Source organism: Lolium perenne, chromosome 4 (genome assembly GCF_019359855.2).
Source record: "Lolium perenne isolate Kyuss_39 chromosome 4, Kyuss_2.0, whole genome shotgun sequence".
NCBI classification, from domain to species: Eukaryota; Viridiplantae; Streptophyta; class Magnoliopsida; order Poales; family Poaceae; genus Lolium; species Lolium perenne.
In genome coordinates this window covers 154,832,376-154,846,262 of record NC_067247.2, presented here as the reverse complement: position 1 = coordinate 154,846,262, position 13,887 = coordinate 154,832,376, and the positions used below count along the sequence as shown (strand labels likewise).

Below are 13,887 nucleotides of genomic sequence, written 5' to 3'. Positions count from 1 at the left end.
AACTCTCACCTCTCTAGGTTTGATTCTTAACTATTTGGAATAGAGAAGAATATATACTTCTTGAGTTGGATCTCCTTGTCTGGTTTCCAAGGATAAAGTAGAATGGATATCAAAGGTTTGATGATAAGAGCATGGATTAGTTTGAGACATGGAGAAGATAAGTGAATAGTAGTTTCTCCAATTAGTGTTACTTGATTTCCAATTAAATGGATGTTCATATTTTGTGGCAAGGATTACCATGCTATAATCTTTTATAAGATCAAGCAATTGATCATTGAGTAAAGTGTTGTTGTGTTGATTATTAGTTCCATTTGATCTAACCCCTTAGATCAAATCATCTCTACCCAAAACAAGGTTTGAACGAATTCACATTGAAGTTTGTAACGCTTGACTTGATGAGCTACTTCAATTCCACCAAGGTCAAGTGAAACTTCGCCATCATGGACTGTTTTACTTTAAAGCGCGAAAATTCCCCAGATTTTCTATGCATGAATGCAATGCACACATCTGATTCCTCTATTTTTGTAACCCCATTACCTGGGATATTACAGATAATCATGGGTCAATTAGATGATCCATTCATCGTGGAGGAGATGAGAAGGATTGATGAGGGAAGACCGTTAGAATTTCACCGAGGAGAGTCAGGATCATTATGGTTTCAGAAGAGGATTTGCGTTCCGGATATTGATGAGATCAAAGAAGTTATACTCCGGGAAGCACATCAAACACCATACTCTATACATCCGGGAAGTACAAAGATGTACATGGATCTCAAGGAATTGTTCTGGTGGAATAACATGAAGAGAGAGATAGCACAATACGTGGCGGAATGCCATACCTGCCAAAGAGTGAAAGCTTAACATCAAAGTCCGGCAGGAAAGTTACAACCTTTACCAATCCCAGAATGGAAATGGGAGGAAATAGGAATGGATTTCATCACCGGACTACCCATGACCAATAAAAAGAAGGACATGATATGGGTAATCGTGGACCGGTTGACGAAAAGTGCACACTTCTTAGCAGTAAACCAGCAGGATAAAGGAGAGAAACTCATCGATCTTTACATCAAAGAGATCGTGAGTAAACATGGAGTGCCCAAGAAGATCGTGTCTGATCGAGGATCCGTGTTCACATCAGCATTTTGGAAGAAATTACATGAAGCTTTAGGATCCAAGCTAGACTATAGCACCGCCTATCATCCTCAGACAGGTGGACAAACAGAGAGAACAAATCAGATATTAGAGGATATGCTTAGGGCTTGTGCCCTAGACTTCGGAGGATCATGGGAGGAGCACTTACCACTAGCAGAGTTTTCATACAATAATAGCTATCAAAGCAGCATCAAGATGGCACCATTCGAAGCTCTGTATGGAAGGAAGTGTAGATCACCGATATGTTGGTATGAGGCAGGATCAAGCAAGGAGTTCAACCCTGATTATGTCAAGGAAAAGCAACAGATCATTGACATTATAAGAGATAGGCTGAAGATAGCTCAAAGTCGACAGAAGAGCTATGCAGACCAAAAGAGAAGGACATGGGAACCACAAGTTGGAGACATGGTATATCTTAAGGTAAGCCCGATGAAAGGTCTTCAGAGATTTGGCATAAAGGGGAAGTTGAGCCCTAGATACATCGGACCTTTCAAGATTCTGAGTCAGAATCGAGGATTAGCCTTTGAATTGGATCTACCGGGAAGGTTAGCTCAAGTACACAATGTGTTCCATGTGTCTCAACTCAGGAAATGCTTAAAGACCCCAGATGAGCCAGTATCACATGATGAGCTCGAGTTACAACCAGACCTGACTTACATCGAGAAGCCAGCTAAGATTCTCGAGGAGAACTAGAAACAACTCAGAAATAGAGCCATTAAGTACTGCAAGATTCAATGGAAGCATCACCCCGAGAGGGAAGCCACCTAGGAAAAGGAAGAAGACCTGAGGAAAACATACCCGAACTCTTCAGGTATTACAACCACAACTTCGGGACGAAGTTTTCTTTAAGGGGGAAAGGCTGTAATGTCCCAGGTTTAGAGACGATCGAGGGGTAGATTTTAGAAAGGTATGTGCATTGCATCGTAAATTATGGGGAAATTTCGCGCTTTTAAAACAAAACTGCATCGAAGGGGGACAAGTTTCTCTCTCGACACCTTACAGGGTTAGGGTTTCGAGAGTGCGACAAACTTGCTTTTCATTCAACTAAGTTAGGGTTTTGAGAAAAGAGGAGAGGTATTGCATTACAAATTAAGTTGCATGATTGAATTCAAACACAAGTTGCAATTTGAATTTCAAATTCAAACATCATAAGAATATCTCATAAATTCAAAATTGAGGCAATTCTTTAAATAAATTATAAATAATAAAGAATATGAACAATACAAATATTAAGTAAAGCTCATTAGAGAAAATTGGAGCTTTATTGATAATCACACAAAATACATTGTCTTTACAATATTCAGATTTGGAATAAAGAATATTACAACACATTACAAGAATTGGCAAAATGGAAAAAGAAAAAAGAAAGAAGATTACAATTTAATGAAATTCCTAAACTACAAGTTGATCTTCATGAATTACTTGATCAAGATGATCTTGAGTCTCATCTTGATCATCTCCAAGTCCCTGCACACAAACAAAGCAAAACAAGTGTTATGCCAAGTGGCAAAGCCACTTGGCAGGTTAGCAAGAAAATGGATATTGGAGAGGATATGACCACAGGCAGCCGAGCTGATCCTCTCACAGCCCAAGTCCCAAGCACCAGGACACACACACACACACTAGCTGCTCACACAGCTAGTGTGCATGCACAACAACACTTCACACACAGTGAGTCGCCAGCTAGTGCCAGGCACTGCTGTCGACCAAGAGAGCCAAGTAAGGTTCATATATAACCTTTTCCACCGCCAGAAACCCAGCAGTTCATCAGCAGCAAGTCACAAGGGTAAGTTCACCAAGAACACAAGAACACAAGAACAGGAAGAACAGCCACTGCTGTTCAACCTGCTCAAACAGTCACATAACTGAATCAAGCACCACAGGCATGCAAGGAGGAGCAGGGCAAGCATAAGAACCACACTAAAGCAATCCTCTACACCAACAAAGAATCTAGGAGCTGGAGTGAGGTATAAACAAGATTATCCTGAGCAAAATCATGTTTTGCTCATAAATAAGCATGCTATGCATTACAGGAGCACAGAAGGGTAGAACCCTATTTGTGTCATCATCTGGTTACTAAACCATTTGGTGCAAGCAAATATGGAAGAAGCCAATAGGTTAATCAACCAAGGGAACATTGGTTGGATCAAAACACTGACACCACCAAGGAAATCCAGCAAGGGTTGATCCTATCTAGTCAACCATGAACACTTAGCACCTATAGCTAGCTATACCATCAGACAATAGACAAATCTTTGTCTATATAATTTCTCAGCATCAAAAGCCACTGGAAGTCCAGTATTGGATCAACCAGTGAGCAATTATCCACTTACAGCAAGCAATCACCAACCACATCAAGCCACAGAGAGGGGGAGCTGCCCATGACAGCATCAAAGAGCTGCCAGGGCCACCTCAACCCACAACCAACACCTTAAGCCACCACATCATCACCCAGTAGGATTCAGTAGTGGGCTAGGGTACCCAACCAGTGGTTGGCATCCATCTAGCCTACCAAATTCAAGTAAAATGATCATTACTGCAGGGCAGTTCACATCATTCATCCATTTAATAAAGCAAGATAAACAGATAAATGAAATACACAAGCAATTGATGCACCAGAGCCTTGCAGATGATCCAATGGATCATTGCAAGCATCAACTGATGCTTGAGCAAGCACCAGCACACACTAGGCCAAGCCTGTGTGATGCACACACAGCACAGAGTGAGCCACAGTGAGGCACAGACATGAAACAACATATTTCACAAGCAACTGATGATCATCTGATCATCAGAGCTTGTTAGCTCTTGCTACAGATTGCTATAGCCAAGCATAGCATCAGTAATTAGCCAGCTACTGAAGAATTATACCCAAGCCATAACTGAATAAACAAATACAGAATTAATGACTTTATAATTGTATCCAGAAGCACATCAAAGGCATGATGTACCACTGGATCAAGTTACACAAGGAGAGCACACAACACTCATCACTGGATAGTGCTGTTAAGCCAACAACAATGCTCAATTGAGCATGTTCATGAAATTAAGCACAAGATATAGCACATCAGAGCACTGGCACGTGCAAATTTGCAAGGAATACACACAGTAATCAAGCCAGGGCAAGTTAATTGAATACACTTGATGATCTAACAGCAGTAGCATCAAGGACAAAGTCACAGGGATAGAATTAAGCAAGAAATGCAAGTATAAGCAAGCACATAGCCTAGGGAATCTTGCACAGAAGCATGTATAGCATGGCAGAGCTGCACACAGCAGTATCACAAGCACTGGCATGGCCACGGTAGCAATGGCCAAGGCCAGTGGAGCGCAGCAGCAGCACAACAACACAGCAGCACTTGCGCAAGCTAGCAAGGTGCAACAACAGCGCATCAGCACGGCAGGCGTCTCCACATGGAGAAGCATGCCAGTGGCTGAGCAAGACGAAGAGGAGGAGGAGAGAATAGAGCAGAGCAGAGAGAGAGAGGGTGGAGCACATACCAGGGCGAGCAGACAGCAGTCGCGGCCATGGCGGCCACGGCGGCACACGCCGGGGCACGGCAGCGCCAGGCCAGGCCAAGCCACGCCTTGACCAGCGCCGCAGCACCCCGCACCACTTCGGCGAGGTTCACGGCGGCGCCATAGCGCCAGGAACACCTGGGAGCAGCGAGATCGCCGCGGATCCCGTAACCCTAGCCACAGAGAAGGGGTCGGGGACGAGCGGGAGCCACGCCAGCTCCAGATCTACGCGGAGGAGCATGACCGGCGTCGTGGGGCGGTTCGATTGCGGCCCATGGCGAGGGCCAAGACCGTCGGAGTTCGCCGTAATCGATCGGCGACGGCGAGGGCGACGCGGGTCGCGAGAGCGCGAGGGGATTAGGGTTCATCGAGGCGGTGCGGTGGAGGAGAGGTGTGAGCGACCGCACGGGTCGGTTGGACCCGAGCGGGTCTAACCCAACCCACTGGGCTCCACTGACAGGTGGGCCCAGGGGCATAATTGACATTTCACAAATTCCATTTATTACTGAAACTTTGAAAATGCATAGTAAATGTTAAATAGCTCTAAAAATAATTAAAAATATGAAAATCACTCAGGATAAAATTCTCTATTATAATAAAATATGAAATTGAATTTTTGAAGATAAACAAGAATAAGTTCAAATTTGATGATTTAGATAATCATTTAAATCACACCCTATATTTTCAATAATGAAAATAAGTCCATAAATTCTTTTGGACTATAAAAACACCTTAGACAACATTTCAAGGTTGTATTTTACCCTAAATAGAGTATCCCTAAATCATTCTTAGTATTAACCTCTCACATGAAATGATAAGACATCGGAAGGGGGGAACAAACCCTAAAACTGGAATCATGCATAAATGCTTCTTTAACCATTGCCCTTATCGGACAATGATTCTATTTTTCAGCAACAGAGGACAAGGGTCAGTCCACACCATCCAACTGCAACACTTTGCAGTATTCAGGCAAGTTCATCACTTGCTCATGTCATTTGAGTATTTTTACCAAATTAATTGCAAAGTACTAAGTTTATCACTATTGCATAAAAAGCAAAACCACTATTTTCATAACTATGAATATGACTAAGTGGTGGGCAATGGAACCATGGATTGTGTGGATATGGTGGAGGTTCCATTGCAAGGGTTTATATCCATCTAGGATTAAACAACAAATGTCGTCCAGTGATTCTTGTGCCGTAATACCCGTGTTAACCATAAGATCTGGAGTGGGACGGAATAGTCAATCGTATTTCCACCTCTTGTACATCAACGGATGCGCTTTACCGTAGACACTTGTCATCTGTCGGGGGCAAGCGGTAGGCTGGGGAAGCCAAAAGTTCCCCACGGCTTTGTCCGTAGCACAGTTGTCGCCCGAAGGGCAAGCGGTAGGCTGGGGAAGCCAAAAGTTCCCCACGGTATTGTGGTCTATGAGGGGTTGCATCTACCGGCGAAGGAGTTTGGTTCGATCCCAGACTGTCGTCGTGGTCGGGGTCCATCCTTAATTGGTGTAAGAGGACCGACGAGGACCCATGGTTGGGGATGCAGCAAAGGGTGGGTGTATGAGGCAGCGGAGGAATATGATTGGCTATGACCTTATACCGGGCCTCACACCGAAGGAAGTGTGGACGGGAAAGCTGCCCGGTTGGCACCAAGGTTAAGATCTCTTATGGGTAAAGCAACACACCTCTGCAGAGTGTAATGAATCGTGACCTGTCACTCCCTGTTCCGGGATTTGGAACTGCAAACGCTGCCGGAAAGGAACTCCATGAAGTTCTAGTGAACCGGTGAAGGCTGACGGACATAGTTCTTTGGAATAAAAGCAACCTCTTGAAGAAATGTTTATCAAAACTTGCATTGGTACTAGACTTTTTGGTCTAATATCGTAGCTAGTGCATTAAACACCTCTTTTCTATAATGAACTTGTTGAGTACGCTCGTACTCATACCACTCTTAAATCCCCTGCTTAGATTGTCTGAACCATCTGGAGGAGGACAACGACAACCCTGAAGGAGCCGAAGTCATCGGCTATGAAGAACCAGACCTCTTTGGAGGTGTTGAAGGTGTAGACTACCTTATAGTCTACGGAACCGGGGAGGGTTCCGGAGGAGAGCAAGTTTAGACCGACCAAGTAGTAGTATCCGAGCAGTACGAACTCTTAGTACTTAACTGCTCGAGGGAATAAATGTATAACCTAGTAAGACTCATGTATTGTAAGTTAAGTTGGGTTCGCCTCGAACCCAGGAGTATCCCTCTTAGGACCCAAGAGGAGCTCCGTGATGATATGTACATGTTGCTTGTAATAATAAATGAATGAGTTATGGACCTGCTATGTTCTGTTGTACTACTCTGAGGGATGTAATATTTGCGGATTGGTACTTCGTGAATGTTATATCAACGACTGACATACTACAATATGCAGTGGTATGCAGGGTCACCACAGTGAGATGTCGAGGTATTTGATGGGGTAGGAGCCAGCTGGCACTCCATTACGGTCGCCGCCTCTATCGCCTCCCGTCTGAGCAAGCGATTGGGTACACTGGACATTTCGTGAAGTTAGTGTGTAGTCCTAATGTGTGCCTGAAAAGCCCTAGAATTTCTCTTACCACTCACAATTCCATCTCATCCGGGTGGCAAAAGATGATTACATGGTCTGCTTATAGCGAGACAGACGTCACCAGTTTTCAAGGATCTCCAATTCAATGGTCTGAACCAACACCCTGTTAAGCGTGTTCATGACTAACATGGATAACGTTGGTGACATGGGGTCATCCTGACAACTCGCGGAACATAGGAAGACACATTTGACAGTTTGGAACACAGGAATTTCATCCGAGATGTGCAGTAGTTCCACGAAACAGGTATCACTATATTTCCGCAGGATTCTTTTAAAAAAAAATACCACGTTCAAAACCGTCTGACTGAGATTGTTCATACAGAGGCAAAAGAAATGCAGCAGTGCTCTAGAAAAATGATGCGAGTACAGCAGTAAAACCATTCCAAGTTCTTTACTTAGGGTGGTAATAAACACAGTATACTTTCTGTCCATCTCTCAATCGGAGCTGGTCTCGATCTGTAACAACGACGACACACTGGCTACAGTGCCTCAAGCTGCTCAAGGCGCTACTAGCACTCTCTCCATAGGTAGATAAGATAGCAGCCGGCCAATGGATCAGTAGCTGTAGTTCTTGACGAACATGCCCTCCTTGGCGGCCGCGGCCTCGCCGTCGCTGGTGTACTTGCCGAGCTGCGCCAGGGAGTTGGCCTTGGCGCGCAGCAGAAGCGCCTCCTGTGCCGCCGCGACGTTCTCTGGCCGCCCGCCCCACGTCTTGAGGCAGGTGTTCTGGAGCGCCCGAGCGTAGGAGAAAGATACGTGCCACGGGTTCGGCGACTGGTTCATCGCGTTCAGGTTCAGCGTCGCCTCCACCTCTGACTGACCGCCAGACAAGAACTGCAGCAGAGCAAAACAATGTAAATTTATATATTCTTGAACAATATAAAACCAAGATGCTTGATGATATTTAAGGTGAGAGTAGAAGCTAGGAGGAGGACAGGCCCTCACCATGATGCCGGGGACGGAAGGGGGGATCCTTCTCTGGAGGAGCTTGAGAGTGTAGCTGGCTACTTCCTCAGGGGTGTTCCTGTCCTTGCACTCGGCACCAGGGGTTACCATGCTTGGCTTCAAGAGGATGCCCTCAAACATCACGTTGTTCTGGGCCATGTAGTAGAACGTCTCCGCCCACACCTTTTGCGCGACCTCGAAGGTCCTCTCGATGCCGTGCTCACCGTCGAGCATGATCTCAGGCTCAACAATTGGCACCAGGCCATTGTCCTAAAATATCATCATATGAGAGATTTACATATCATTATAATCTTGTGCCTGTCTTGCCATTGCACTCTAGAAATATGGTCTGTTAGGAAACAGCAAGAATACCTGAGAGATGGCAGCGTAACGGGCAAGACCCCAGGCAGCTTCCTTGACAGCAAGCTCAGATGGGCCGTTAGGAATGCTGACAACAGTGCGCCTGCAAGAGAACTTCATGTCAGGCAGGGAAGCATGGAGCTATGACCTAATGGAAGGTATTGCAGGTCCAAATTTCTAACCACTTGGCGAAGCGGGCGCCTTGCTGGTAGTATGCTGCTTCACGGGAGGCAAGGCCATCGAGACCTTGGCACCATGACTCATCGTTGGAGCCGACAAGTGGCACAAGACCCTGAGAGTGAGCACCGATATTAGGAGAATGCTGTGTTTTCTGACAGCATGTGTAGATTTGGAGTGGAATCAGAGACAGCCTACCTTGTCAACCTTGATACCGGGAACAATTCCCTGCTCGACAAGAATGTCAACAATCTTCTTGCCATCTACCGTTGATTGGTAGAGGGTCTCCTCAAAGAGGATAGCACCAGAGATGTAATTTCCCAGGCCTGGGGGAGTGACAAGGAGGGTCCGGTAAGCCTGGCGGTTAGCCTCAGTGTTCTCAAGGCCAATTGAAGCAAGTCTCTTGCCACAGGTGGCGTTTGACTCATCCATGGCGAGGATACCCCTTCCTGGTGATGCAATAGTTTTCTGCAGCAGGAAAAATAAAACTTGAGATCTGCTAAACCATGATTGAATGGAACTTTCACTAATTTAGTAGAAAATTTACTTTTACAAAGTTGATTACTTATGCTAATAAGTATTCAGAGTTACTAGGTGTGATTTTGTTATGACATAGACCTTCAGATGGATTGCCAAGCTTAAAACGGACAGATTCAAATAAATATGGTTAGAATGCTTTGAGTTTTCAAATATCTGTGCGCAATAATGATCACGTCTTATCATTACTAAAGAGTAATCAGGTGCTAAAGAGTAGTGGTGATTAACCTGTATCATGCCTTAAAGCAAATTCTACTTCAGAAACGTATCACTTGTATGTTTTGAGTTTCACAAGCACTTTTTGGTCCAGTAAAATATCAACCATATCTATTCAGATCGCAGTGATGAAAATAGAAGAGTTAATTTATGGATGGAATATTGAACAAGTGAAAAATGCAGATTTGGACTAGTGGTTTCGGTACGATCAAAGCACCCAAAGATACTTTTTTTTCTCTGCCTGATGAAACATTGGTCGGAACTACGGAAATTGGTAGCCTAATAAGGATTCTTTTGAGTTAACCATCGATAGTTTTCTTACATTTATCTTGAAAAAAGACAATACAACTAGTTCTCTGTTCCCAACTGATGCAAAGACTCAAGAAGATTCTCACCAGAACTTACTGCGTATCAAACGAATCCATGCATATGCATGTAAGATGGTATACAGTTGATGTGAAGCAAGCATACCGCGGTTTTGATAAGCTCATCGGCATATGCGCTGGCACGGACAACCATGGAGACGGTCATGGGCTTGGGAGCCGCAGCTTGGCGTGTGACGCCCCATTCGGATTTCTTGGGAAGGAAAGACGATTTGAGGAGAGTAGCAGACGCCATTGTTTCTGAAGGGAAGCAGATCAGGTGCTACCCTCTTCTTTGACACACCTTGGAATTGCAGCCTTTCCTTAGGGGGGTGAGAAGTGCAGCAAGTGCTGAGATTTAAGGGTGAGCACCTGGGCGCACAAGGGATATGAGCTGTGAGGTGGAGGTTGGCCTTCTGGATATGAATGGCTGTGATTTGGTTGCTCCAATCCTCTTGCCACCTTCTCGTTTTGTCCTGGCTCTGCCACATGCCTGTCCCTACGATTTCGTTCCCTTCTGTGTGTACCATGTAAAATCTGTAATACTGAAATTTTCTTCTTTGTGCTACACGGTCCATAAATATTGTCTGAATGTTCTTGGCCTTAAGGATGGTGTTTGCTGATAAACCGTTCTCAGTTTTTGTGGGTGCATTTCACCATGCAGTTTCGCCCATAAGCATCTTTTGACGGTGGAGATGCCCTGATATATTGCATCCATGAATTCGTCCAATAACCATCGATTCCATGGAATAAATCAGTTTTTTTCAGTCAGTCTTTTAGTGATAACAACTCGAGCTGTGAGCTGTTAGTAGGGTGCAGGGTGGCTTGTGTGGCAAACCATTCTTTGTTCTGGCTCTGCGACAAAGTGCAGCTTCTCCATGTGCCCCAGTGCGTGGCTGCAGTAAACACATCCACCATCAGCTTGACAACCCCCTGCCAAGGATGCCATCAAGAGGATACCAACCATGTAGCAATCTTGCATGTCGTCCCTGGACCCCCATGAATCCTGTTACGATACTTTCAATTAGGAAAAAATGATCTTTCGTAGCCTTACTAAAATATTCGAACTTAAAATGCCATTATACTTAATTTCACAATGCATAGTAGGAGCTAGGAAGTGTCACACTGGTTAGGAGAAAAATATAGAGAAATAAGGACAAAAAGATGCATATTTTCCAGAGTGGAAATGCTTGATGACATCAAAAGCATAAAGCAGACAAGAATTCGGGCACCTTGTTCTACTCACCAAAAACATTAACATCAGAGAGCAAGTTGATATATGGCACCTACTGCTTTCAATAAAATGAAAAGGCATAAAGTACCATAAAAGCTGATAGTTACAAATTGTTTACTAGTACATGGGCTTGGCCTACTTAGATCAGCTGATCTCCTATAACTCAGGAGAAATACATCCATAGAGACTCCCTCCAGTGTATGTGACTTTTTTTGTAAGTGTATTAGCATGCCAACACTCACTATCACAAGCTTGATGCGCATCATATCTCCAAGGTACATGCCAACACCAGGTCTTAACTCTGATCACATCATCCAATTTCGTGCATCTATCTCAGACTAAGCTCAGAGAGGCTTCTTTCACCAGTTCAAGCGCATGATAAGTTTTTGCAGAGTTATTTCTTTGTTGACAGCACTTCAATTCATCACATTTGAAGCTAACTTGTAACGAAATCAAAGGAAGCATGTTCAATCCTTCAGTTAAATTCATTTTATACCTCAAAAGAACATATGTGTTCTGCTGCATATTAATCAGAGATACCATAGGTTGAGCAAACTCTTGATCCGTGATAGTTTTCAACCAGCAGAAATTAAACATCATGCTCATGGTCTCCATATACTGCACTGTAGCATTACCAGTATTAGTGGAACCCAACTGGAATTGACTTTTGTTTTAGTTTGAATGGCAGAGTAGCCTCTGATTCTGATTGGAGCGTATTTTGTACATAATGGTGAGGACCAGGTTTGTTGGTCCAAGAGCAGGCTGGTGATGAGCCCACACTCCAAGTTCCTTTTTCTTGCTCAAGGGATGTCTTCATCTGAACTTCTGTTGAACTGATGCTGTCTTTTAATTCCTCTCTGTATGTGTTCCCACAACATTCTAACAGTGGAATTGCTGTTGAATGTAGTTCATTTCGGACACAGAAGTGTGGCAACATTTAGTTAGATAAAACTCTCTTCTTCAAGTCTGCTGCTTCAGAAACCTCATCAATAGGTTTCCCGCAAGCTTCTACAGCTGCTAAAGGACTGGTACTAGATAGAAATTCCACAAGTTTGTGCCGAAGCAATGGCGCTAGCTTCTCGCAGCACGTCAACAGATCCAAAGACGGGACCACTCCTTTCTTCACCAGCACGGTAAATGCGCACCTCACACACTGGGCAATGGCCTCCTTCCTCCGGACCTCATAGTTCTCAATCAGAAGAAATAGGAACTCGAGCAGCATGTTTGTGATATCTACATACTGAGAAACCGAGTTCACCATCAGAAGCATTGCGGGCTCAATGTTCATGATGTTACCTTTGCTCTCATCGAAAAACAGCCAGTCGTAGAACAGCGCCAACTTGGCATTCGCGACAATGTAGGCCTTGCTGCAACTGGTCAGCAACCAGCCTATGACCGCCCAGCGGGCGATGACTCCCGACTGTATGACCTCGTTCTTCGGATGGTACCCGCAGCATATGAAGCGGACAATGTCCGGTATCCTCTCCTCCCCTCCAGGCACCATCAGATGCCTCCTCGCGAACCAGAGCTGGTACCGCTTCTGACTTCCCCACTTGACGTTCTTCATCAGGAAGAGCAGCTGCGTCTCCATCTCCGGCGAGATGGCCAAGGCCGTGTACCAACCAGGAGTGCCAACATTGACGATTTCCACGCAGCGGCTCGGCATCAGGTCTTTCCACAGTCCCTGGAACTCCGGCACGAGCACCAGCTCATGGAGCGACCGCACGAGGTCCCTCCCGATCAGCGTGCACGCTTGGGAGTGATCCCGCAGCACCGTGACGCAGAAGGACACCAGCTCGTTTCCGCGCTCTTCGAGGTTCTTCGCGCTGTTGCACTCCTCGCAGTTGCTGCACTCGGCGGTGCTTCTCGGGAACGGAGTGAGGCGGTTCTTGGAGAGGAGGCGGAGGAACGCGAAGACGGCCGAGGTGAGGAGCTGGGGCTCCTCGGAGTAAAGGAAGGAGGAGTGCTCGCGGATGAGCTGGAGCAGGCGGGCGTCCCCGGGGAAGGGCACGCGGCGGAGGAGGGAGAGGAGCAGGGCCGCGAACCCCGGCGCGGCCGCGCGGGTTAGCTCGGCGGCGGCGAGGAGGAGGCGGGTGCGTGGGTGGGGCAGGAGGAGGGGGAAGGGGAGCGAGAGGAGGGCGGTGGCGAAGGAGGGGTAGAATGCGGGGAAGCGGGCGCCGGCGGCGTGGAGGAGGACGAGGAGGCGGCGCGGGAGAGGGGAAGGGTGCGTGAGGAAGGAGAAGGCTAGGGCGTGGGGAAGGTGCGGGGAGGAGAGGTCGGAGGTGGATGGGGAAGGGAGTTGGAGGTGCGCGGAGAGGAGAGAGTGCTCCGGGGAAGAGGGTGACGTTGGGGACGGATAGTGGTCGCCGCCGGCGAGCAGCCGTGGCGGCGGCGGCGGCGGCATCGGGAGGAGGATGAATAAGTTTTGGATGGATGATGGATTTGGCAAAACCTATACACCGACCAGGTCGGTGGCTACCGGCCACCGCACACCCCTGGTCGGGTATGGGCCAGGCCCATTTGTGGCTGTTTAGCCTCGTTTTTTCTTTTTTCTTTTTATCTTTTCTGGTTTTTTTTTTCTGTTTTCTGTTTTCGGTTTAGTTTATTTTTTTTAGATTCGAAAATTTTGATTTTTAAAAATTATTCAAATTAAGAAAATGTTTAAATTCAGAAATATTCAAATTTGAAAACCGTTCAAATTTAAAAACCGTTTAAATTCGAAAATCGTTCAAATTTGAAGATTTGAAAATTGTTCAAATTTGAAAATCGTTC

The 13,887-nt window shown here is 45.8% G+C and overlaps 2 protein-coding genes across 2 annotated transcripts; both read right to left on the bottom strand.

Annotated features, from left to right (window-relative positions):
* Positions 1–7,648: 7,648 nt before the first annotated feature.
* Positions 7,649–10,258, bottom strand: LOC127294218 (fructose-bisphosphate aldolase, chloroplastic). The gene is made up of 6 exons (XM_051323977.2): positions 9,991–10,258; positions 8,965–9,234; positions 8,772–8,881; positions 8,602–8,692; positions 8,230–8,499; positions 7,649–8,118 (listed from the first exon to the last, which is right to left on the bottom strand). Exons 1-6 carry the CDS (start codon positions 10,135–10,137, stop codon positions 7,840–7,842), a joined length of 1,167 nt encoding a protein of 388 aa, XP_051179937.1. The 5' UTR covers positions 10,138–10,258; the 3' UTR covers positions 7,649–7,839.
* Positions 10,259–11,144: 886 nt separating this feature from the next.
* Positions 11,145–13,569, bottom strand: LOC127294216 (uncharacterized). Its single transcript, XM_051323975.1, has one exon. The coding sequence runs from the start codon at positions 13,517–13,519 to the stop codon at positions 12,053–12,055; it is 1,467 nt and encodes a 488-aa protein (XP_051179935.1). The 5' UTR covers positions 13,520–13,569; the 3' UTR covers positions 11,145–12,052.
* Between the last annotated feature and the right edge of the window lie 318 nt (positions 13,570–13,887).

Coding starts and splice junctions, on each gene's coding strand:
- LOC127294218 (XM_051323977.2), bottom strand. CDS start 10,137: ATGGCGTCTGCTACTCTCCTCAAATCGTCTTTCCTTCCCAAGAAATCC. Junction 9,235..9,990: donor ATGAGCTTATCAAAACCGCG/GTATGCTTGCTT, acceptor TTCCTGCTGCAG/AAAACTATTGCATCACCAGG. Junction 8,693..8,771: donor GGCGCCCGCTTCGCCAAGTG/GTTAGAAATTTG, acceptor GTTCTCTTGCAG/GCGCACTGTTGTCAGCATTC.
- LOC127294216 (XM_051323975.1), bottom strand. CDS start 13,519: ATGCCGCCGCCGCCGCCGCCACGGCTGCTCGCCGGCGGCGACCACTAT.